The 25,812-nt window shown below is 50.9% G+C and overlaps 1 protein-coding gene across 1 annotated transcript in view; it reads right to left on the minus strand.

The window, feature by feature from the left end:
* Positions 1 to 579: 579 nt before the first annotated feature.
* Positions 580 to 25,812, minus strand: part of Slc2a1 (solute carrier family 2 member 1) — a 28,613-nt gene continuing 3,380 nt past the window's right edge. The window contains exons 2-10 of the mRNA XM_048434614.3: positions 16,779 to 16,874; positions 5,845 to 6,005; positions 5,441 to 5,681; positions 4,772 to 4,934; positions 4,492 to 4,679; positions 4,118 to 4,222; positions 3,602 to 3,703; positions 1,939 to 2,142; positions 580 to 1,640 (exon numbers count right to left, since the gene is read on the minus strand). Coding sequence (XP_048290571.1) covers positions 1,440 to 1,640; positions 1,939 to 2,142; positions 3,602 to 3,703; positions 4,118 to 4,222; positions 4,492 to 4,679; positions 4,772 to 4,934; positions 5,441 to 5,681; positions 5,845 to 6,005; positions 16,779 to 16,874 — 1,461 coding nt within the window. The 3' untranslated portion in view covers positions 580 to 1,439. The remainder of the gene's footprint in view (positions 1,641 to 1,938; positions 2,143 to 3,601; positions 3,704 to 4,117; positions 4,223 to 4,491; positions 4,680 to 4,771; positions 4,935 to 5,440; positions 5,682 to 5,844; positions 6,006 to 16,778; positions 16,875 to 25,812) is intronic.

The raw sequence follows: 25,812 nt of genomic DNA on the forward strand, positions 1-25,812 counted from the left end.
TTCAGGTGGGAGGTTACACTGCCACAGAAAAGTCCCTTTAAGAGCTTCTGAATTCAAATGGGGGCAGGTCTCTGGGAAGGACCTGCCTGTTCAGTGCTGCCCTGGACACCCCCTCAGGTGGCCTCTGGTTTCTGTAAATAAGAAAGCTGCCTTGGATACAAAGCACCATAACAACTCACTAGGGCAGTATAAATAGCTTATTTGTTTGGGGGAAAGGAACAGGCTACAGCGAAGTAACATAGGCTTGTTAAAGTGTGGCTGGGGTGGCTGTGAGGTTGCATCCATCTGAAAGTTCTTGAAGCCTTCCAGAGGACACCTATCTTCACTTCGGGATGATTCTCAAGCCTGAGTATCAGGGCCAGCAGTTCTCAGCCTTAAAAGAACATGGTGAAAATGCTGACTGCCAGGGCGGAGAACTTGGGTTTTCCTCTGGGTAAGAGGTCACACAGATTTTTAAGCAATCAAGGGATCCTGAGCCAAGCAGTCCAAAGCCACTGCACAGTTACAACCATGCTTTGCTTCTCTCTCGCTTTCATCCAAACCTGCCTGGTCCCAACCCACAAGCATTCTGAAACCACATTTCTAAAAACCAGCCATTTATATCTGCTTAGGTAAAGTTACAGGAGTATGGTGGTGTATTTACAAGTGGGTTTGTCCAGATAGACTATAACTTAGTGTCTGTATTTAATATTGACAACCAAAAAATATATAAATATCTTCCATCTATACACAGCAGGGCAGGAGTGTCCATGTCTTCAGCGGTGAGTTCTCAGCCTCCGAGGCCCTTCTCGTGGTGATGTCTGGCCCTCAGTGCACAAGAGACTAGAATCTGGCTAGCCCTTCCCCTCTCCTCCCTGCACTCCAGTGCTTCCAACTGGTCTCAGGCAAGGAAAGATTAATTGAGTGGTTGGGAAGGAAGAGTTAGGAATGGGCGAATCCTAAAATGGAGCCCGACCCCTATAATGGGGAGATCCGGGCCTGCGGAAGGGGGTGGCAGCTACCACCTCCTGGGGTAAAGCCTCGTAGTTCATAGTTCGATTAGTGTGTCCTTGGTCATAGGTCCAGCCCTACAGATTAGCGAAGAAGGCATTGTGTCTGGACAGGGCTTGGTCCCCACCCTCAGGCACTGAGCCATTCAAGGTGAAGACAAGGGTGTGAAGATAGGAGAGTGGCTGATAAAAAAAAAGTAACAAAAATCAGTAATAAAAAAATTATAAAACCTGTTGCTTATCTGAACAGATTTGAGCAACAGTCTTGCTTTCATTAAAATTCTGCAGCCATCCTGAATATTCTTCTGGACATCATTGCTGGCTGATGAAAGGCGCCCAAGCCCGGCTCGCCTGAGATCTGTCAGTTTGGAAGAGGTCTCATCTAGCTGCCTGTGCTCCAGAGAGATCCATGGGGCTGCTGGGAGCAGGCCGGGCCAGGTATGGGGCTCCTCACACTTGGGAGTCAGCCCCCAGAGGGTGGAACAGCTCTTCAGGTGTCTTGTCGCTTTGGCTTGCACCCCCCTGCCGGAAGCCGGAAGCGATCTCATCGAAGGTGCGGCCTTTGGTCTCAGGAACTTTGAAGTAGGTGAAGATGAAGAACAGCACCAGGAGCACCGTGAAGATGATGAAGACATAGGGCCCACACAGTTGCTGGAAAACAGACATGCCATCACCCTCTATCCTAGCTAAAAGGACTCTGCCTCTGAGCCTTTGATCTGGAGAAGGGAATTGCTGTTAGCCCCCCAGGGGTGCTATCAAAACTAAATGAGACTGCTCATGCCTGACAGACTCCAGAAATGGCATAACAACTAAGGGAAGAGCCTGGGCTGGGCAGGGTTTGGCCAGGTGATGTGGGCTCCTGACCGCTTGCCAGCATGATTCTTGAATAACAAGGGTGAATACTTCAGATAACATGCAGTTGAGGAAAGGTAGACAAAGATGTTCTCACCTCCACATACTGGAAGCACATGCCCACGATGAAATTTGAGGTCCAGTTAGAGAAGCCAGCCACAGCAATAGCAGCAGGACGGGGCCCCTGGCTAAACAGCTCAGCCACAATGAACCATGGGATGGGACCAGGGCCTACTTCAAAGAAGGCCACAAAGCCAAAGATGGCCACGATGCTCAGATAGGACATCCAGGGCAGCCGTTCCTGTGGAGAGAGATGGGGTGAGAGGTTAGACTAGGACCTGATGACTTCTTAGAAGGAAGAGAAGCTGCAGAAATCTCAAGTCTGGGCTGAAAGGTCCCCCAGATTGTTGCACAACCCAGTGTGGTGGTCTGAATGAGAATGGTCTCCTGTTGGTGGAACTGTTTGGGAAGGATGGGGTGTGGCCTTGTTGGAGGAGGTGTGTCACTGGGAGTGGGCTTTCAGGCTTCAAAACCGAAGCTATTCTCTCTGCTTCGTGTTTGAAGGGTAAGGATGTAAGTAAGCTCTCAGTAACTGGACAAGTACCATGCCTGCCCACCTGCTAACATGTTTTCTGCCATAATGGTCATGGATTCTAGCCTTCTAAATCCACGAGCCCCCAAATACAATGCTTTCTTCTTTAAGTTTCCTTGCATGGTGTCTCAGTACAGCAATAAAAAAGTAACCAAGACACCCGGTAGCCTATGCCAGGTCTCAGTCTCAAGGGTCACTTGTGCCTATCCTCCAGCGCTCTTGGACATGTCTTGCACTTTTCCTCACTTGGGTTGGACAAAGGAGTGTGTGTGTGTGTGTGTGTGTGTGTGTGTGTGTGTATGCATGCCTGCATGGTACAGGTTGTCATAGTGATTAGTGACAGGCTAGGGACCTGCCGATCTAAGGTCAGTTCTTAGCTTCATTCCTTATCCTACATGGGGCCTTAGTTTGAGTAAAAAGCCTGAACATCTCTAATCTGAAAAGCCAGAAGTGCAAAATGCTTCCAAATCTGAAGCTTTTTGAATGCTGGTAACATGACACCAGAAGTGGAAAATTCCACACCTGACCACGTCAGTCATGATAAACAAAAACAAACCACTCAAATTTACCATCAGCCTATGTGTGGATGGTGCATAGGAAACATAAATGAATTTTACATTTAGGCCTCAGTTCTAGTCTGAAAGTACCATGTTGTGCATATGTAGATAGATATTCACAATCTGAAACTCAAGGTGTATCTGGCCTGAGCACTTCTGGAAAGGGATGCTCAGGCTACATCTAACTGCACAGCTCCTGGTCTGGAGAATGGAGACGGGTGTGATTGTGCACCTCTGCCACGGAGGGGACATTATATTGCCAAGGGTTGTTGTAGAGATGAATTGAGGCTATAGGTTAAGGCTCTGCAAGGATCAGTGCTGGACAAGGCAGCTTCATATGGAGATGAGAGCTTGGGCTCTCCAGCCAGATGTGCTGGCTCAGGAAATTCCCAATCAGGGAAGAGAAAGCTCAGGACGGGAGATGACCTGAGAAGCACAAGGTCAGACCCCAGTCCAGAGGCATGTCCACATTGGGCAGCCTAGGTTGGGTTTAATATGGGCATTTGGGGATCTAAATCAGGATGGAATCTACAGCTACGGGTGCCCGGGTCTGTCTAAATCCAGGTCCCCACCCTACCTTGCCCTGGTCCTTCCAGGGCAGGGTCACTCACCAGCAGGGCCAGTGCGATGGTCATGAGCACAGCACAGCCTGCCATGCCTGCCAGGCCAATGAGGTGCAGAGTCCGCCGTCCAGCTCGCTCCACCACAAACAGCTGTGGACAAGGAAAGAGTCATGTTCCCTCTGCCTGGTCTGGTGCCTCTTGGAGCCTACCTGTGCAGAGGCTCACCTCAACAGCCAGAGACAAGGACCAGCACACACTCGTGGGGAAAACAGCACCTTTCCCCACCAGGCTGAAGCTTAGAGGCCTCATAGGGGATTAGGGCAAAATTTTGAGTCTAACAGTAACAGGGTGAGAGGTGGCCCTGGGGATCAGACAGCAAGAGCATCCTGGCTGTGACCTTGGGAGGTATTCTCACCTCCCTGGAGGCCTGTGTCAGCTGTACAGTGTGAGCAATGAGCTTTACAAGTTTATTGACACAAGCCTGGCTCCCAGTATAGGCTGTCATTCTGTCACGAGGCCCTGAGCTGAACCCTGGCTGCTGACCAAAAGCAAGCAAAGACTCACCGACACCACAGTGAAGGCTGTGTTGACGATACCCGAGCCGATGGTGGCATACACAGGCTGCTGCACGCCCGCCTTCTCGAAGATGCTCGTCGAGTAATAGAACACCTGCCAGAAAGGGAGACAGTTGGTGATCTGCTGTGCCAAGGCCTTCTCCTGCCTCTGCGCTGGTTACTAGTGGGTGTGGGACCCAAGGTGATTAAGTGGGTGGTGGGGGGATGAACACTTCTCAGGCAGGAGGATGCTGCCACAGGCTTTGGTTCCATTGGTATACTTCTTTGGCAGAATTTGCTTATGGTTGTGTTTGGGATTCTCACGGTGCACACTTGAGCCTGGACTTGGCTGGGGCTGCAGGAAGGGGTAGGTGGGATACTCACAGCATTGATACCCGACAGCTGCTGGGACAGCTGCAGCACCACAGCGATGAGGAGAGGCTGGCGGTAGGCGGCCGAGCGGAACAGCTCCAGGATGGTGACCTTCTTCTCCCTCATCATCTGCCGACCCTCTTCTTTCATCTCCTGTAGGTCTCGGGTCACATCGGCTGTCCCTCGAAGCTTCTTCAGCACTGGTGGGACCGGAGGGAAGGTGGGGTGGCTCAGAGTGGGAAAAAGGCCTAAGCTCAGGGGGGCAGGGAGGAGGGCAGGGCCCAGCCCGTACCACTCTTGGCCCGGTTCTCCTCGTTACGATTGATGAGCAGGAAGCGGGGGCTCTCAGGGCAGAAGGGCAACAGGATACACTGTAGCAGGGCTGGGACGAAGATGATACTGAGCAGCAGAGGCCACAAGTTTGCATTGCCCATAATGGAGTCCAGGCCGAAAATCTGGACAAAGAAACCAGGGACCATGAGTGCCCCTGCCCTGCCCCTACTCAAGTACCCATCCCACTCAACCAGTGGCCTTCCCAGCCCACTATCTGCTAGGAGACCGAGCCTGTTGCTCATCTGTAAAACCAGCTCAAATTACAAAGACGAGGCCACATATAAATGTCTAGTATAGCTTGTGGGGATTGTTACTCAGCTACAGGAGGATTAAAGAACAGGGAGCCTCAAGGAGAGAAGGTACAGTGTGCAAAGAGGCTTACAGGCCTGCAGGCCCAAGAGCCCAACACGTTGAAGTGGGGCCCCTGTGATGAAGGGAGGTGAGAAGGCCAAGGGTGTTTGCTCTTAGACTGGTGCAGGGTGGGGGTTGTGTGTGCTCTGGAACCTGTCACTGTGAGGGTGTCCTAGGCAGGGTTGGGGAGAGAAGTTCTGCTTTGCTGAACTGTGACCCAAGGGCCAGAGCTGTGGGCAGAGGCAGTACAAAGTGGGTAGACCTAGAACTGGCTTACCTGGGCAATGAGGATGCCAACGACGATGCCCAGCTGGTGCAGCGTGCCTAGAGCTCCGCGGAGAGCTGTAGGTGACACCTCTCCCACATACATGGGCACAAAGCCAGTGGTCAGGCCACAGTACACTCCAATGATAAAGCGGCCCAGGATCAGCATCTCAAAAGACTTGCCCAGTTTGGAGAAGCCCATGAGCACGGCAGACACAAAGGCCAACAGGTTCATCATCAGCATGGAGTTCCGCCTGCGGAGCAGGTCACAGGTCAGCAAGCTCTCAAGACCCCCAGGCTCCCCAGGGAGGAGGTCAGTCAGGGTATTTCTGCCATACCCAACCCCCTCCCCTCTCCAGAACTCCTTGAGCAGGATGGCATGGACTCCAAGGCAGGGCTGGGGTCTTTCCTGCTTACCTGCCAAAGCGATTAACAAAGAGGCCCACAGAGAAGGAGCCAATCATGCCACCAACAGAGAAGATGGCCACCGAGAGGGACCAGAGCGTGGTGAGTGTGGTGGGCAGGATGGATTCTCCATAGCGGTGGACCCATGTCTGGTTGTAGAACTCCTCAATAACCTGCAGGGAGAAGATCCTGGGTAGGTGGCCCCTCCGGACAGAGTGGCCACTTCACCCCAAGATGCCCCGACTTGGCTCTTCCGCAAACACACTGTGCGTTCTTCACCTGCTTCTTTCCTTTATATAGGACCAGTTTCCCTGGGTGAGAAGAGGACTGGGCTCGCCCATCCCAAGGTGCTTAAGACTTGCTGGGGAAGATGGCAAGGATGACAGCCAGTTTGGGCACAGGGAAAAAAATGCTTCTGCTCATTTGCCCCTTTCAAGTGGCTCCCTAGACACTGTAGGCCACTAGGTCATGGCTGTAGGCCCTGGGCCCTCTCCCAACCCCCTGTTGGGGAGGAAGCACAGCTGGACAGACAGGTTCTGCCATTCTGAGGGCCTGTGGGAAGTGCACACTGACGCTGCATTTTGAGCCTGGAGGACTAAAGGACACGCTCTAAGGCACACTGTCACTTTCTGTCTCCTAGGCCAGCTCCCCCGTGGCTGGCTGGGAATGCCACCTTGAAGGAACCATGGCCTCCTTCCTTCTCTAAGTGCTCAGCTGAGAGATTCAGGGAAAAGCCCTGGGCAAGGAAGTGGTTCCAGGAACTGGAGATATCTGTCCTGGTGCGGGCCTGCTCATTAGCCCTGCCCCCACACCAGGGAGGGCCTAACCTGGTGCCAAGGATGTGGCCATAGGTAGGTGGCACTGGATCTCACACACTCACCACACTGTCAGGCCATACTGACAACGCCCAGTGCCACAGACTTAGCCAGACCCACCCAGCACACATGTAGCCATGGGCAGGCCCAAGTATATACGGAGAAACAACTTTCTGTGTACATGCCCCGATTTCACCTCACTTTCTTTCTTTCTCTTTGAAACAGGGTCTCAGGAGCTCACAGCAATCCTCCTGTCTCAGCCTCTTGAATGTTAGGATCATAGATGTGAGCGGCCGTGCCTGGATCATGTTGTACTCACAAGGCTCTCAGTTTTGACCAGTCATAACCCCTCCTCCATCCTTATCACTTGCAACTCTTACACAATCCCGCACTGACACCAGCCATTCCCTCCCTAGGTGCACACGGCAGGCTTCTGCACACAGCAGCACATACCCTCTCTGTAGCCACCCCTTCTCGAGTCCTTCTGATTCTAATACTGAAGTATGGCAGAAAGGAAGGGATGGATAGCTGCAGCTGCCAAAGGAAAAGGGTGCAGAGCAGCCCCTAGGGTACCCACTGGGCCTGGGCTGGCTCTGCTGTCGTTTGTATGTCAAGTCCAGAAACCTGACAGAGCCAGGCTCCAGGGATTAGGACAGACTGACTGGAAAAGGGCAGTCTAAGCACATACTTGTCTGCTGTATAAAGAGAAGCCAGACAGTGCAGGGGTCAGAACCTAGTTCTGAATGGAATCACAAGCAAGTTCTGATCCCAGACCTATCCCTTTGCAAGTTCCAGCAGCTCTGAGCGCCGACCGCCTCTTCTCCAACACCGACTTCAGCACCGCAGTCACGTATCACTTAGCGGGGGCACAGTCTAAGAAATGTGTTATTAGGTGATTCCATTATGCGAACACCAGAGTGCATTTAGAATAAAACTAAGTGGTGTGGGCCATTCAGGGGCTCTTGGTGCAATTAAGAGATTGCAAACACGAGACCCGCCAGGATGCTGCCACGCGACCAGGCTGCTTCAGGCCAGGCTGTTCTATGTGTAGAAGGAACTCACTGTAAAGTTATAATTAAAAAATACTAGATAAATAACAGCTACCTCTATTGCCATTTTATAATTTTTTTTAAATTTTATTTTAAATTATATGTGCGTATCTATCTATATGTGGGTATGTATACATGATACAGGTGCTTATGCACCCTAGAAAAGGGTGTCAGATTCCCTGGAGCTGGCGTTACAGGATGTTGTCAGTCACCTGGTATGGGTGCTGGGAACTACACCTGGGTTCTCTGTAAGAGCAATCGTACTCTGTACTCCTGAGGCATCTCTCCAGCCCCTATCGTCACTTTGTATATGACCGTGTGTGCTAAACACTTTTATTTCTGCTGTAGTGAAGACTGGGTGTGTGAGGCTATAGATAGCCACAGCTCTGTGCTCAGCTTTTATGACTGGTAGCAGAGTGGGTACGTTTACAGACGGAAGAGCAGTGCCAGGATGCCAGTGTTTCTAGCCCTCAGGAATATTTTCTACATGACTTTGTTTTGTGGTGTGGGGATAAACGCAGGTCAAGTGCCCCCCCGCTGAGCCACTCTGAACACCTGCAGACTGTCATAGAAAGATCTTTATGGCACATGACTGCTTCCATTACAATGCCAGGAGAAATTCAGGACACCAACTTCTGGTACCCAGCGCACACTGTCCTGAACCCAGTTCAGTGAAAGCCATTGACTAAGTCTGAGTACGCGTCCCTGCCACAATTTAACATCAAGAGCCACGCCCCGTGAATCCAGCCTCCATCCCACCTCCCCTCCCCGCTGCTGTTATTCCTGCCTTTGAGATCTAGCCTAGAGATTTCTGGACTCTCAGGAGTTGGTCCTCCTGGAGGTCAGGGGCCAGACCAGTGGTCGGGGTACCTCGAGTCAAAGGGACTTTAGGCTCTCTTCCTAGAAACCCTTGACCTTACAGGGCAAGGGCAGAGACCAGGCTGACTGCAGCCAACAAAACAAAGTACTTGTGTTCTTCAAGGGATGCCACATCCCAGAGAACTGCAGGGACGGCAAGGCCCTGTTTATCAGGCTACGCAGAGAACAGGTCGTTCTGAATAAGGGAGCCTTATAGATAAACGGCAAGCGCTTCTTCAGGACTCGCAACTGGGAACTGGGTCTCTTTCCTTTGGCAAGGTCTTTCCATGTAGCCCTGGTCATCCTGGAATTCTCTATGTAGACACCAGGCTACATATGTCCCTGAATTCAGAGATCTGCCTGCTTCTGCCTCTTGAGTACTGGGATTAAATGCATTCGACATCACAACTGAGTAAAACATGATTTTGAAGTCAGCTAATGAAGCTTATCTGGACTGTGTGCAGACAGTGGATCTGTGCTGAGACTAAGTCAGTTAATCTGCCTAGACAAACTTAAGGACGGGCACTGAGCTTCTCTTCCCACAGCTCGGGTCTTTAGCTCTCTTCACAGGCAGGGAGTGGCAGCTCTGAGTGAGGAGGTGCTCCTGAGCTCTTCCACATTAAAGTTCTGCCAAAGCTCACGCTCTCCCAGCTCTCTATGCTGCTAGGTCCTCTGCTGAGCATGAAGAAGTGGGGGCAGCTGGCTTCCTATGCTTCGGCACCACCGGCCCCACCCCCAGGGACAGCAGAGTCTGAGTGGTGGGCGTTTCAGCCCTCTAGAGACTCTCCTTTTGCAGGCGGGGGGGTGGTGTGGCGGCTCCAAGCTGACACTGGCTCAGGAAAGAGTGGCCCCAGAGAATCCTAATTCAATACAGGGGATGGGGGGGGAGGGTTCTAGGTTCACCTTTTCCACCCAGCTACTGCCCTCAGCATTCTCCTGGGAGACAGAAGGTATCCTCTAGGGACAGAGTGCTTGCTCACGTCACCCCTCACAGGATCCCATGGAGCAGCCTCCTCCAAGGCCCCGGCTTATCACCGAGGTGAGGAACAGCAGCTGCCTGTCCTGAAGGCTCCTGCCCCTTGTGCCAATCACAAGCCCAGGAGTTATCCCTGATGCTGCCACTGCCCCACCCCAGCATCCCAGGTCTGTTGAACGTTGTGCAACAGCTGCCCTAGCTCTAGCCTGGGTTCTCTTCTTGTCTTTCACCCCCAAAGCCACGCCTTCACAAAGGTATCAACTAAGCACAGCTCTCCACTCCTCCCCTGCGTGGGGAACATTCGAAGCAAACTCTCCTACAACAGGCACAGGCTACAGCTTAGGTTAAGTAGGCCTATTCAGAAGGGCCTAAGTCACATATGGCTCTCACTTGTTTTCCATATAATCCCTTTAAAATGTAGAGCCAGGGGGTTGGAGAGAAGACCCAGGTTCTGTTCCCAGCACCCAAATGGCAGCTCACAACCACCTGTAATGCTAGTTCTAAGAGATCTACTCTTTTCTAACCTCCATGAGCATGTGGTACACAGACATACAATTCAAAACAAACAAATAAAACATGAAACCATTTCTTCATGGGTTCATGTTGAGATGGGGAGGGTCCTGGTCAGTGGAAAGAACAGTCATGGAACTGGCCTGTCATGAGAGTTAAGGTCCTAGAGATGCTCTTGGTTCGTGCAGAAGGTACCCAGGCTCGTATGGGAAGCACATAGGCTCTGTGTAGCTGAGGTCCTTGGGCTCGGACAGTTTGCAAGAAAAAGCTATTCCTCACCAGGCAGCTCTCCTGGGGTCAGGAGAGGGAGCTGCACATGCCCAAGGGCATTTTGAGAATCTCAAGGTCACACTCTCCCAGGCCCTGGCAACTGTGGGTGAGCATGCCTGCTCTCTACAGAGGAAGTGCTCACTTCCTCTCTGTGGTGGTGGGGTGGTGTCTTGTAAAGGGACGTGAGGCAGAACACGTAGCCTATACACAGAATAAACCACTACTGATGTCACTCACTGTGGCTCCCAAGGAGAGAAGCAGGAGGACACTAGGGGGTGACTACATTGTAGGATGCTTACTTAGCATACACTGGGCCCTAAGGTTCAAGCCCTAGAAAAGCGAAAACAAGCAAATCCAACAAAAAATGAGAACACAAAAAGACTCAAAAAATACATAACCTACAGGGGAGCAGGGTCCCCAGATTACACTGCTAGGCACAGGTGACTACTATATGAACTACACAGAGCAAGACGAACCCAAAGAAACCCAAAGGTCTGACTCAGGAACCCTAGAGGGCTGAAGTCCCAAGTTCCTAGGTTTCTGAGAAAGAGGCTCCCCACCTTAAGAGTGGGAGTTCCCTGGATTGGGGAGCTTGCTAAAAGGTAAGTCTGAAGCCACACACAGTCTGTTACTTGTTTTTTTCAACCCTTTCAAAGTCTGAGACCCATTTTGGCTCACAGGCTACATACAATGGTGTGCTGGCTAGTTTGGCCATCCTGCTGACCTAACCCAGGATTCTAGACAGTTGCAGAGGTCTATTTGGGAACCTGTGGCTGCTCAATACCTACCCTTTGGATATTCTACTTTCAGGCCTGAATCTTCTCCCACATCCCAGTAACTACCCCCTCAGCTCTCTTTCCTCCACTTTCTGTGGGGATGAAGGGTATATGGCCACTGCCTTTCCATTCCTCTTATAAGGAGAAAGGGGTCAGGTTGTCCAGCTCAGTCCCTTGGCCTGGCCTTCACCCCTACACCCAGCTTCTCTTCTTTCCCAGATCGCTGGCCCCTGCATCTCTTCTCCCCTCCCAGGACTTGTCTCTTTAACAATGCAGCTACATCCAAGGGTCAGTTGTGAATCCAGGGCCAGATGTTCCAGGTGGGTCTGGACAGTCCCACCCACTGTATCCCCAGGGGCCCCTCTCTGAAACCGAGGAGGAAGAGGCTCAGGCTAAAGCTAGAAGCAGAGTCAGACCACCCAGGCTGCTTGAGAAGATCCAGAGCTGGCCTTCCTCCTCGGCAAGGACAGGCCTCTGCCCTGGCAAGGGATCCCTTCCCTGCTCCACGCCTGCAGAAGCTTCCCACATAGACAGACTTCACCTCACTGTGGCAGTTGTAGCAAGCAGAGCCCTCTCAGGCCTCAGGATGAAGTGTCTCTTCACCAGCACTGTGACTCATATCCTTTCTGGGCAGACAGTGACCCCACATCTCAAAATGCTCTTTCCCTTCCATTTGATCACCTTTCAGGGAATGCAATTCCCCTCTGGGAAGTCCCCCTGGCCACTCCTTCCTTCCATGAAAGCTGTTTTCAAACAAGAGTAATCTGCTCCTTAGAGAACATCTGTCATATCTACAATGCCTGCTGGCATCCTACTGAATACAGGACAGCCCATCACAATAAATACTGAAGAACTATCCGGTGCAAAGTACCCATGGTGCTAAGGCTGAGAAAATAGTCAGGGTTAACGCCACCTCTGCTCCTCTGTGTCCGTCCACGTCTCTACCACTGTCCTTGGACAGCTGACTACAAGGTGATGTGATGTAGAACAAACATGGTCTGATCCATGTGTCACTGGTGCTGGGCATGAGGAACTAAGGGGGCTTGCAATGGTGGGGCTGTGGCAGTGTGAGGGCGTGAGTGAGGGATTGTGCAACAGTTGTGTGGGAAGTTCTTGAGTTGTCTGTGCACGACTGGACTTGACTCGGCTCTGAGCTCAGAGCACAGTGGGCTAAAAGTGTGACAAGGGTGAAAAAGGGTCCAGAGGCAGAGGCAGGGAATTTGTGTGAGTTCAAGGCCAGCCAGGGAGGGAGGGAGGGAGAGGGCGAGAGAGAGAATGTTTAGATGCCACCCTTTCTCAGCACCTGTCTCTCAAGGGGTTGAGCACACACCGGACCCAGACTCTGTGCTAATGGTGTCCTTGGTGTAGCCTTGTCATTCCTCTACACTCCCTTCTCAGAAAATGGAGGTTATGGTGCCTACTTGACGAGGTTCTGATGAGAACCGAAAGAGCACTTCTAAAGCACTTAGAACACACACAGGAGACTAAGGCAGCGGTCAGGGTCTGTGGTCATAGGAGAGAGGCTATAGCCTGTGCCCCTAGAGAGGAGTCAGCTCAGACACGGGGCACTGGGCTGGAGCTGGGAAGCAGGTCTAGCTCAGTTCTTTCACTGGCGAAGCCAGGTCACTTCAGGCAAGGCCTCACTTCCTCTGCAGACCAGGATCCTCCCTTGCCAAACAAGAAGGGCTGAGCTGACATCAGGTCCCTCCCAACAGTCTCTCTGGGTTCAATGGGAGCCTCTTTCTTGGATGTGCCCATCAGTCTCTCTTCTCTGGGTTCAATGGGAGCCTCTTTCTCAGTGTGCTGGGTCTTGCCCCTCACCGAATGGAGAGAGGCACTGTGTACGTCAGCTTAGTGGAGCATTCAGGGTCAGGTTCACCTGTCCACCTCATCTTAAGAGAAACTGGACTGGAGCCCACCCCCACCAATCCCACTGCACCCCAGCTCAGCCTTTGACTCTCCAGGTGCCTTTCCCAGCCTTGGTTTCCTCACCCACAAAAAGGAAGACAGTCTTGCCTGCCAGGCTTATAAGGTGCAGGGAGAGGAGTTAATTTGAGGGCAAGTGCTGTATAAACATTTAAGATAATATCATGATTAATTACTACTTCCGGATAGAGGCCTTTCAGGCCTGTTTTATGGCAAAGAACAAACTCGTGGCGATGAGTGGAGGAATGTCTATTCACTGTGGGCAAAACTTCGAGAGCATGGCCACCCAGCCTTGCTCCCTAAGATAAGCACTTGGAACAGACCTGGGAAATTGGAGCATCGGTGCAGGCGGACAGATTCCACATTAGGGGAGCCCCTTCCCATGACCAAGTCCTGCACACTTTTTGTCTGGGCATCTGGCCCTCCTTGCTCCCCTCTTCTAGGTATGAGTGCCAAATCCTTCATAAAGCCCTTCTGCTGCTGCCCCTCCCCTAACCTCTCCTCTTCTTTTGAAATCTCTGTGTTCGACCAGCTGGGGAACATAAATATTTGTAAGAAAACTGCATCTCTGCTGACCATGGACAGACTGTTTTGTCGTTAATCCCTCAACAATATGGAAGTATAGCAAATAAATACCGACAACATTTATGTGGTCTCAGATGCAGGTAACCAAGGGATGAGTGAGCGAGAGGAACAATGTACAGAGATTTGTGCAGCACTGTGCTACTCCATCAGGAGGGTCCTGGAGCCTACCCCTTACAGATCCCCACACTCCCCTTTTCCTAAAGAGTCTCCCCATCCCTCGAGATGGGATGACTTTAGAAACCAGAATGTGTTCTGTGGTGTCAGCCATATCTCCTTGCTGCAGAATAGATTCTGGGTAAGTCCTTGTTGCATGCCAGTGCTAGCAGAACTGAATCACCATGCCTTCCTTGGGCAATGGATTCAGTCTTATTCAAGCATGGTGGCCACTGTGTGTGCTACATGCTGGCTGAGCCACACTTGGGTCCTCTCTTCATACACCTATCCTCTGACGCCATGGCCATCTCCCTCCGGCACTGGCCTTCGACTGCTCCTTACTTGCTAGTAAGCCTCCAAGGCAGACAGACACACTCATTCCAGCTTTGCTCTGTCTTCAGAAGTATCTTGTTCCTCCCTGCCAAGAGCAGTCTCCTGGACTCCTTCCTGCTCAACAGCTGCCTCCTACAGGTTCCCTGCACTTACCCTAGCCTTTCCTATCCTCTACTGATGCCTTACATAGTGTTTATAAAGAAATCTGGAATAAGAACAAAAATCCCAGCACAAACACCAACCTTATGTCAACCCTCCAGTCACTCCGACCTTTTCTCTCTTCTCTACCAAGTCTCCCCAAGTCTCTTGAGCTGCCTGCCTTCACTTCTCGAATACCTGCTGGGATTCTAGGTGGGCACCACCATGCCCTGCATGTCCACCTGGCTTTAGATGTCAGCTCCTCTCCCTAGGGTCCTCTCCCTCTGCCACTGGGAAGGAGCTACGCCCTTGTTCTCCTTACTTCAGAGATCCTCCCCCATTCCCATCTGGATAGCAGTGACCCTCACTCAGCCACTCTCCAGTTTTTGTGTCCAAGAAGCCAGGTCAAATGGATGAGCACCTCTGCACATCTCCGAAGAGACAACAAACTGATTCCTGCCACCTCACCCCTACTAACTCCTCCCCTGAACCAAAAATACAAAAGCCATTCTTGAACCCCACTCCCTCATGGTCTCATACTGAACTGATTGACTAAATCCTGTCTATCTCTCCTTTCCAGATTAAGAAAAACAAATGACATTTGTATGGGGAGGGTACATGTGTACTCTGACACGTGGTGATCAAAGGACAACTTGCAGGAATCTGTCCTTCTACCACATGGGTCCTGGGGTAGAACCCAGGTGGTCAGGCTCGGTGGCAGGCCCCTTTTACATTGACCCATCCCTCCAGCACCCGGCATTTGTTCTTACTCCACTAGTCTGTGCTTCTAACCCCAGCTCACTTTCAGCTCTATTCCTCAATTCCAGGTGCCTGAATATCTCCAAAGACGCAGATCTGATCAGGCCCGTCCTCCTCCACGGGCTTGAAGGTCCTCATGATGTCCTCCACCTGCCCATCTGGCTGTGCCATGCCAAGCTGGGGGCTGGCTATGCTGCAGGTCCAAGTCATTCATGCAAGGACTATAGTGGTCCAGTTCTGACTTGCTGTGGACCCAAATTCTCTTCTCCCCCAGCCCACCGTCCTGAGATGCCGAAATACTCCTTCTTCATGGAGGATGCAGCTCTCTGTGCATCTGTCATCTTACTGCCACCTCCCCTGCTCACTCCACCCTGTCTGTGTCGGGAGAAACTCCTCCTGTATCCTAGTTATGTCACCAGCTCACTGTAACCACAGTTAAGACATTGCTTAACCCAGTACTTCCCAACGTCAGCTACCCGTCGGAAACAGTTAAGGCGCTTCCTCAGCATCCCACACCAATTACTTCAGAATCTGGGGGTGTGTAGGGAACCTCGATGTGCAAACTTCTCTTCCTACTTCCTCCTAACTTGTCTCACAGGCTTTCTGTCTGCTCAGATTCCCAGAAAGAGCCTGCTCCAAAGCACACACCTTGGTGGGAGCTGCTCTATGCACTTAGTAAAAGCATGGGCTCACGGTCGCCATGTCAGATCCTGGAAAAATCCCATGAGGGCTGCTGCAGCTCAGCATGAGTCAGCAGCCAAGCCTTCTAGTGACCAGCATCAGGCGTGGCCCCTATAGTCAAGCCCCACCTACTTGGAAGAAGCCCAGGTCTAATTTCACACAATCTGGTGCTTTAGCTGGGGCTCTGGCCCTGGGCTCACTGCACTCACTGTCTAGCCTCATCAGTCTGGCTAGCTAGCACGGTCCTGACAGGAGGGCTGTCTACTTCCATTTCCCTGAGCCCTGTGAAAGTAGTTAAAATGGCGAGAGTGTTGGGTCAGAAAGGTAGCCCGAGGCTATGGAAACAAAGAGTTTGGCTTCAGAGGCCACTATTCACCAGCATATGACCTTGGGCCTAGGGGTCATTTCATTAGCCCTGGCAGGCATTTTCCGTGTCTATAAAATAGAAACCAGCACCCAACATTATAAACACATGCACAATACCTAGTGTAGAGGAGGAACAGTGACAGTCTCCATTTCTGTTCCTAATGCTCCCCCCTCTTCTCCTACTGTAGAGGAGGGACTGTGGCAGTCTCCATTTCTGTTCCCAAAGCTCCCCCCTCCTCTCCCAGAACAAGCAGGCGACTGCCAGAGTCCTCTCCACTCTAGACTCCCAGAGAGCAAGTGGGGGCAGATTTGGGATGTGCAAAGGGGAGAAGGAAGCCAGGCCTCTAGCTCCTGTGGTGCCTCAGGGCAAGCAGCCATGTTTGCTTAGATTGACATGGGAACTCCAGAAGAGGAAGGAGTTTCAATCTGGAACTGGACTGCTGTGTGTGGATGGGGTGCGAGGACATAAACCGCACAATAGGGCAGCTCTACACACTGGCTCTGTCTGTCCACCTCGGTGGCACTGGGGAAGGTTCCTCCACTCTGACCATGCCCCCCCACCTGCCCTGAGGCTCTCGGGAACCCCAAAACCATGTAAACAAAGCCCACTACATTGAGCATGGTAAATGTCTGTGCTAGGTGACCTACCAAGATCCTAGAATTCCAGCTGACGTCAATGGCAGACACCCAGGAGGTGCCATGAGTATGTGGGTGACGGTGGTATGTATGGGTGGGATGGTGTAGCACTTACCTTCTGGGGGGCATTGATGACGCCAGTGTTGTAGCCAAACTGCAGGGATCCGAGCACTGCCCCTCCCACGGCCAGCATGAGGCGGCCAGTCACCTTCTGCAGAAGAAGAAATCACAGCGTTACAGACATGTCTGGGCCCTGAGTACTACAGTGCCAAGCCAGTGCTGGCAGGGTCTCATGTTCAGATGACTCGCTTAACTCCTGGCAACACACCTATCCTTCTCCCAGGAAACTTGGCTACTTCCTGGCCTCGGGTGCCCAAACCTGCCGAGCTGACTTCTAGACTTTTCTCTGAGGACAGAGGAATCAGGGTCTTCTCTACACAGTTTGAGAGAGGCCTTGAGTTTTCCAGGTCTCATTCCCCAGGTAGAGTGAAATCTGCACTTCAGGTGGCTCCAGACTGGGAGGACCAGGAACCAACTTTCCTTCTTGAGCCAGGGAGGCCAAACTAAATGAAAGGAACAGCGCAGATGGGGAAGAACGGCTCTGGATCTGAAGCCAAGGGCAATGGTCTAGCCCACGGGAACTACAGCAGGCTGGGCCTCCCTGTATCCCAACCTTTTATGTGCCTATCTGCAAAATGGGAACAATGACATTATTCAGCATTAGAGACAGGACGTTGCCCTTCCCCACCCTTCCAGGGCCAGAAGCAAAGTTCTGGAATCTCAGAGCAGGAAACCAAAGTTCCAAACTACTCAGGGGTCTTCTGCAGGATCAGGGTTGGAACTCAGAGCCCTGGAGATGCGATTCAATGCTCCTCACACCAATGCCCAAACCATAAGCTTTCAGAGTCACTGGTGCCCAGGTGAAACACCAGCCAGAAATGCAATTCAAACAGCCCATGACTTGAGGTGACTAAGCGCTGAATCCTAAGGAGCACAGGGTTGGAGGCAGCAGGTAGGGGAGAGGCCAGCAGGTGAAAGGGCCTGCTTACAGAGGTGAAAGGCCAGTGAGTGTCCACCTGGATAGACAAAAGGGACTCCTTCCAGCTTTTCAAACGAGGAAGCCAAGAAATGCGACACGAGGCAGGCCCTTAACTGGGTGTGGGAAAACAGAGCTGGAGAGACATGCCAAAAAAGAAAATAGACAGGAATCTGCAGATGTAGAACACCTGCACTGTGCTGGGCTGGGCACTGCAGGTCCAGGAGGAGAATCCTGGGATTCTGAGTCGTGTGAGTCTCTAGGACAGTGGAGGATCGTCTGAACCGGACTTTGGCTTGTCTGGGACTCTGGGCCTGTTTCCCCATAGTACCGAGAAGCAGTGCTGACTTCTAGATTGTTAGATAGAGCTGGGCGTAGCTGTTAAGCAGACATGTTCCTAGGTCTTCTCATTTTCCAGAAGCCCGCAGGACAAGTATTGCCAAAGCGACAGTTGTCACATCAGAGGCTGAGAAAGGGGAAGGTCTGTCTGCTCCAACGCGCACAACAGAATATTGGGGCCTGCCTCCTAATGGCCCGTCTGCCCATTTCTCCTTGGCCGACCTTGCGAACTCATTCTTTGAGGCTTCCCTTCAATTCCCAACTGTGGGACCAAAGCAAAAGGCAGGGTCCCTCAAAGCTCCTGCCTCCCAGCTCTCTAGGGAGCCTCCAGACCCATGGCTGCTGGTTGAGTGGGCAGTGAGCACATGACAGCCAAGCCAAGGGTCATCAGGTGACCACTGGGACTCAAGAGGCTGTGGTAAACATCAGTGGCAGGGCTCAGTGGTGACAGCTGGGCCCCACCATGTGCCAGGCTGTCTGGTGAGGGACATGCTCAGGGCTGTTCTCAGGTGTAATACTTAAGGTATGCAAATATTCATTTTCTAATACATTTAATAAAATTAGAACACACCTATGGTTTAGTAATCCATGGCATAGCAATATAATGGAATATTAAAGAATATATCAGATGTATTGGTTTGGGACAGCCTCCAAATCACAATAAATATAAGTGTAAAAGCCAGTTTCTGCAGCATTCATATTGAATGTCATTATGATATGAAAAAAAATTGAGGGAGGAATATGAATAACTACTTTTAAATGCATGTAAACAAAGGATAATGAAGGTTGAGTATGGTGGTCCGCATCTTTAATCCTAGCACTTGGGAAGCAGAAGCAAGAAGATCTGAGTCCAGGGCTAGCTTAGGCTAGATAATAATGAACACCGGGGGTCCTGGGTGGCTGGCCAGAGGTAAGGCAAAAATGATATCTCATTTTAGATCCTTGTGCAGGTTCTTGAATTCTGAACACTGTGACTGAACTCACCTACAATAAATTTTTATAAGCCCAAGATCTCACATTACTTATAACAAAGTATTTTATTATTATATTTCAACAATTACGCAGGTAGAACATGAGTAGCGGCTGCTGCAATGGGCTAGCTGAGGTGCGCACTATGACAGTGGGCCTGTTTCTAGTAAGTGCGGCTCTGAAGACAGAGATCCTTAGGCGTGTCTTCCTTCAGGCCCTATTCAACAGGCTGGGGTGGGAGTAATGGGGGATTGGCGAGCAGGGGTAGGAAGCTGCTGGGGAACAAAGACAAACCCCTTTCTAAGGGACTTTGCCACTGGCAGGCCAAGATCTAACTCCACTGTAGAAGACCTCCCTACCAAGTACGGGGGTTACATCTACCTAGGCAGGCTGCCTTGTTAGAACTTTAAACACTTGGTGAACAGGTCCAGTTGCCATATGCAAGAACTGGGGCTCAGGACCCAGGAGGCCCATGCCTGATGGATGTCAAGGAGACGGCTAATAGAGCCAAGTGAGCTCCTGTGTGGGGGAGGCAGACCCAATGACCACCCATGGCATCTGGATTTCAGTAGAGGTGCTTGAGGAATTGAGGAGGCTCTGGAAGACACACTTCTAAGCTTGCCCTGTGGGCAATCAAAACTCAATTTCCCAGTAGGTGACATTGGAATCAGCTTGAAGGGCAAGCACCCAGTCTGCCAAGCAGGAAGGCAGCGAGGGTAGGACTGCATTCCAGGTAGACAGCACAGTACATGCAGAGGGAGAAACCGGGGTGGCTGATATGGCCAGGTTAAGAAAATGAGTGTTTAGCAAGGTAAGCCTTGAAAGGGGGAGGAATGGAGCTCCCGCTCCTTGGTAGGCACCTGCCCCAGGTCCCCCACCCCCTGCCTCACATTCCACACCCTGTTTGATCACTGCCGACTTAGAACTAAGGGGAATAAGGTTTGGATACAGTCTACCACATCAATTTTACCTTGTTAGGATTCAAGGCAGGCCCTACCTCTGAGCCTTGGTTTTCTAGGGCCTGGGAAATCTCAATCAACAAGTGTTTGCTGAATGAAGTCAGAACAAGAAGCCACCCTCAACTGGGCCACCACCGTCTATCTGCTCCTATTAGCTTGCAGATGAAATTGAAATCCACTCACTCAGCATGTGCTTATCTTTACCAGGCTGTGATGGTTGTGCCTTAGGGTGGGCTGCAAACTGCACCTGAGAACGCGGCATCTTTTAGCACATCCCACGCCCTTTCAAGTCTTTCCCTTGGTGTGTGCTCTACAGCCTCTAGTGTAACACACTCATCTGCTAGCAACTGTGGACCCTGAGAAGGAAACCCGGCTTTGCTGCCCCAGCAGCAGAATAATGCCAGGGATGACAAGGAGTGAAGAACATCCATAAAGATCCACCTCTCAACTTTCTGTTTGGGTAAAACTCATTCCATGTAGCTTTCATCAGAATGAAACCTTATGTATGCTGGAACATCAGAGCTCCGAGAAGTGGAAATGGCTGACGCCCTTCCCAAGCCCTCTGAGGAAACCTTGAGTCAGATGACAGAGTTCAGATCCCCTAGGTGCTCCATGGGCTCTCAGTTCATCTGAGCTCAGGCACTCGCACACAAGAGGTCTTCCATGCCCCCTCTTCCCTATCTCAGGAAGCAACTGGTGTAGTAGTAGCTTCGGGGACCTTTATTTCCACTAGCTGAGATGACTGGATAAGCCAGGCCACAGTGGATAGCTTTTGATCACTGGCCTTCTCACCCCACCTGTGTGCCCTTCCAGCCTGGCTTGTCGGGTAGCAGACTCTTCGTCAATATTGGCAGAGGGCGGGAGGGCACGTGGCATCACCACTAGGAGGCAGAGGCAGGGTGTTTCCTTGTGGGAGGAGAGTCCCGGCTTAGATGTCACTCTGTCTCACTCTGCTGCATCCGCATGGTCTTTGGGTGCTGCTGGAGCACAGGCCACTCAAGCTTTTTAGTCTATGGGGCAGGGAGGAGGTCCAGCACCCTTTACTCATTCACTTACTTTATATCTATAAACACATACACACATATATCTTTTCTAAAAATGCATTTGAGTAAAGTTCTGAGTATTAAAAAAAAATCAGAGATATTGCATACCCATGTGCCATGATCATTTGATAGATAAAAGGAAGGTGAGGTTGGAGAACAGAGACCCTGGTTTCTTAGCAAACATAAAGGCAAAGGGCAGGACTAGAGTTATCTGCACTCCTAGCCTGCTATTTTACTCTGATTCCATCAAGCCTCCCAAATCTTAACAGTGATGCTCTAATCCCACAATGCTGACCTTCACGTGACCTTAGGCCCTGATTCCTCTTGAATCAGTTTCCTTAAAGCCTTCTAGAGGTGTTAAAACTTGCATGACTGACTCCTGGGCACTCTGTGGTGGCCCTGGAGGCAGGCGGTGCACTTGGGTCTTTACAGGGGGAGGAGTAGGAGCCGGGCACTTATCAGCAGCACCAGTAATGTGCCAGGCACCCTGCCAGGGGCTGTTCACATCCTGGCTTGACCACCATGAACATACTCTTTCCACTCTAGAAGAGATTGCTTCTACTTTACCAAAGAATGGCAGGCTCAGAGGAAAAAGCTCCTACCCTGGGGTTCAGGGACTTCTCTGAAGGTTCAAATGGGGGGCAGGGCAAACTCTGGTAGCACATGTTCTGTCCTTCCTGGTCAGGTTCTCCCCACTACTTCCCGGTACTGGTTCCTGAAGGAAACAAGGTTTCTACCTGGTGCTTTCTATGTAGGTCAAATTCCATCCCAGCAGCTAGTTCTGAAGCCAGCAGCCAAGGTCTGGGAACCTTTTGGGCATCTTTACTGGAGTTTACTCTAAGACAAGGTTGGCTGACAATCACTGCTGGGCAGAGGGACCAGATCCCACCTACCAACTAAGAAAGGGCTTTACGTTTCTAAAGGGTAGGGTTGAGTTACATTAAATCAGAATTTCCATGGCCATTAACAAAACTCATGCTCACGGTTTCCGTGCCAGCTCAGCTGCCGCTGAGGCAAGCCAAGGCAGACAGATCTGTGGCCCACAAAGCCAAAGTATTTACTATCCAGCCCTTTACAGACAATTTGTCTTGCTAAAATGTAGGTCCTTGAGCTGCCGGATGCAAAGTCAATTCCTGAATGGTGCGGGATTTTCAAAGCCTTTCAGGAAAACTTCACGCCACCCTCCTTAAGTAGCTGAAAAGGGTGTCTGTCCTTCCTGTGAGGAGCAAGCAAACACCTCCCTGGTCTGCGGGTCAGAGCCTGCAGCGAGTACAGGGACCCTGAAGAAGTTGACACTCATAGGGCACACTTAGTGCTGTGCTGGCACCAACCTAGCCGAGATAAAATTAATTTTCTACTGTATTAATTTATTTTTATGTTATGTTCACTGGTGTTTGTCTGCATGTGTATCTGTGTGAGGGTGTCAGATCCCCTGGAACTGGAGTTACAGACAGGTATGAGCTGCCATGTGGGTGCTGGGACTTGAACCTGGGCCCTCTGGAAGAGCAGCCAGTGCTTCTAACTGCTGAACTATCTCTGCAGCCCCAATAAAGTTAACTTGCTTAAGATTGAGCATAGACGGGTCACTGCCACTCTCAGCAGGTTTAAGTCCCAGATCTTCCCCTTTTGTGGCCGTCTGAAAACCCCTTCCCCTACAGCTTCCTTTCTCCGTGAGGTTCTCCTTAGACATTACAGAGTGAAGACTGTGCTTGAACACACATTCTCCGCACCACCTGAGTGAATGGGATTCGGTTAGAAACTGAAGCAAATCCCTATGGAATTTGATATTTTAGTTGACAGCCAGAGCAGAAAAAGAAATCATATAATGCATCAGGTGGTGAGCAGAATTTTTTAAAAAAAGTGCAGGAACCTTGCTTCCCAGTCACAGTGAAGCAAGCTTGTAATGAAATAGTATGCAGCTGTTGGAAAGAATGCAAAACATCTGTATGTGCTTGAAATGAAGAGCCCCAGGGTGGCTTGCTAGAAAAAGAAAAACCAAAGCAGACGCTCCAGGTACAATCATACTGTGTGAGGAAAAGAGAGCTAATGATCTGTACAAGGACATCTCCAGTGCAGACCTTAACCTCAAAGTCCCCTGGGCTGCTAGACTAAGTCAGTGACTTAACTGCGCAGGCATTGAAGTAAGTACCTTGGGCTGGTGAATGGGATAGGTTGCACAACACAGAAGTGTGAACTATCACCAACACTGCACTCAAGGGCATGCATCTATACATACACAAAAGGGGTGACCGGGAGTAACTGCTAATTGTGGAAACTGGGAAGAAAGATGCTTCTGTCCTTTGACTTTTCTGCTTCTCTTTGGTTTGCTCCATTACTTCTGTGCTTTTTAAAATTCAATTTTATTTTCCAGAAATACCTGGGAATTTTACTAGACACAGCTTAGAGTCAGGGCCTAGCAGGCCCAGTCCACTATCCAGAGCAGACTAACTCACAAGATCTGGTACTGAGAGGCAACTGCCCGTGGGCACGACACACTAATAGCTCTGGAGTGAAGAGGGCCTTGAATCTCATATTCTGGCTGTTGGGGTAGGAGGAGCTCTTTATGGAGAAGAAAATGGTGGTCCCGGGCTGGAGAGATGGCTCAGAGGTTAAGAGCATTGACTGCTCTTCCGGAGGTCCTGAGTTCAATTCCCAGCAACCACATGGTGGCTCACAACCATCTGTAATGAGATCTGATGCCCTCTTCTGGCCTGCAGGCATATATGGAGGCTGAACACTGTGTACATAATAAATAAATAAATAAATAAATAAAACTTTAAAAAAAAAAGAAAAGAAAAGAAAAGAAAATGGTGGTCCCAAGACCAGAGACCAAGTGTCTGGGTGAGGCTGAAAATTTACTATGGTCACACGGTCCAGGGTCAGCACAGTGATGCAGCCACAACGCTGACGGCAAAGCTGCCTACCGAGCCACTAAGCCAGTGAGTGCCCCACTGAAGGAAATCCCCTCAGCAGTGCTATCCAGCGAGCTGATGCTGAGGACTGCCATACCATGCCAGTCACATGACTGACATGGCCACCATAGGCAGTACCTAAAGCTGTGGTAGGGAGAAGAGGTGACCCTACAGCATCATGGAGATATGGTTAGGATCCTGGAGAGGCAACTCTGGTACACTGGAGGGCCACTCAGAGCCACATACCAGGAAAGCCCAGCCGGAAGCCATGGCTCAGGTCAGGAGGACAGTCACAGTTTGATGCTCAAGAGGCACTGTTTTCTTCTTCCCTTTAGTCAGGTACCCCACCCCAAGAAAGTCCTGCCCCCTCCAGCAGAGGGCCTTCCAGACACCTAACCCTGGCACATACTCCACTGTGAAGACAGACCAGAGATCTGGCACTCCAAGCTTGCTGCACAAGGTGGCCCGTATCTAACAAACCTGAGTTTAGCTGGTCCACAAAGCTGAGCGTAGGCTGGGGACATATGATACGGTTATAAAGCAGTTTCTGAGTACCCCTTCCCTGGACACTCCCAATTTCAGGACAGGGGACATGAGTTGTGAATTAAGCAGTTTGGATAGATGTTCTATCCAGCAAATACCAAGATAGTTAAAGCCTTCATTGGTGGGGGCCTGGCAAGAATGCTCTGCCTTTCTGGGTATTGAAGCCTTGACTAAGCAAGAGCCAGGTTCGAGGCCCAGGAGCCCCTGGCTCAGTTACTACAAAATCTCAAGTTTATGCATAAGCTACTGCCAAGGCTCTGTGGCTGAATGACAGAGCCTCGGGCTCCACTCCACCCCTCCCTGGGAGGGAGGTAACAATTGGAGATTTGTTTTGGGCTAGGCCAGCCTGGACACAGCCTCCCTGAGCTGTTGAGTCCGCCAGGAGCTTTCCTGGCCTCTGCCATTCTGGGACAGTGGTTGCTAGACTGAATGGCTTTGTCACCTCTGTACCCAGGAGAGAGGTGAGGGGTGAGGCTGCAGGGCCCCAAGCCAATGCTGCACACTTTCCCCTTTGTTCCAGGCAGTTGGGGGTGGGGGTGGGCTTGATGTTTGTACTCTTGGTGCTGGAGCAGATCTCCGGGCCTTGATACCCTGTAGGAGGCACAGGGTAAAGCTGTGCTCTCTGAAGCCACAAGCTGATTAGTGGGGGATTTGGGGCTGACCCAGTGAGGGGCAAGGAAAGGCGGAACCCGAGGGTGGCTCAACCCTGGATGAGGATGGTCTTGGGGCTGTTTACATTGTTTGTATATCTAAGCTGGCCAAGAAGAAAAAAGATTTTTCCATTTATAACAGCCACCTCCCTGGTTGAGGACATAAGGATAGTCTTATCCACAATTACCAGAGAAAGAAACCGAGGTTCTAGGAAAACTACTTCCTTCACAGAGGTGTGCACTTCTATCTAAGGCAAGCTTCACACTCCTACAGTGCCCAGAAATGGTTGTGAAGTCCTGAAGCCCGAGGACTTCTGCCCATTTGGGACTGGTGGGAGATCGCACAGAACATAGCATAAGAGAGGGGATTACATCGACCCCATAGAACACCTCATATCTTGACAGTCTTGTCTTGGACTTTACTAGCCTCAGTTTCCCCTCTGTAAAAGGGAGGGCTAAGGCTGGGTGGTGGTGGCACATGTCTTTAATCCCAGTACTCGGAAGGCTGAGGCAGGCGGATGTCTGTGAGTTCGAGGCCAGCCTGATCTACAGAGCTAGTTCCAGGACAGGCTCCAAAGCTAGAGAAACCCTGTTTTGAAAAACAACCAAACCAAAAAAAAAAGGGAGGGCTAAACCATGTCTGGGTCTCTTTTTGATGAGTTCCCTTAATCTTCATGCTACCTGCGAAGGTTAGAAGC

The sequence above is a fragment of the Myodes glareolus genome, chromosome 3, assembly GCF_982192425.1.
Source record: "Myodes glareolus chromosome 3, mMyoGla1.1, whole genome shotgun sequence".
In the NCBI taxonomy this organism is placed as follows: domain Eukaryota; kingdom Metazoa; phylum Chordata; class Mammalia; order Rodentia; family Cricetidae; genus Myodes; species Myodes glareolus.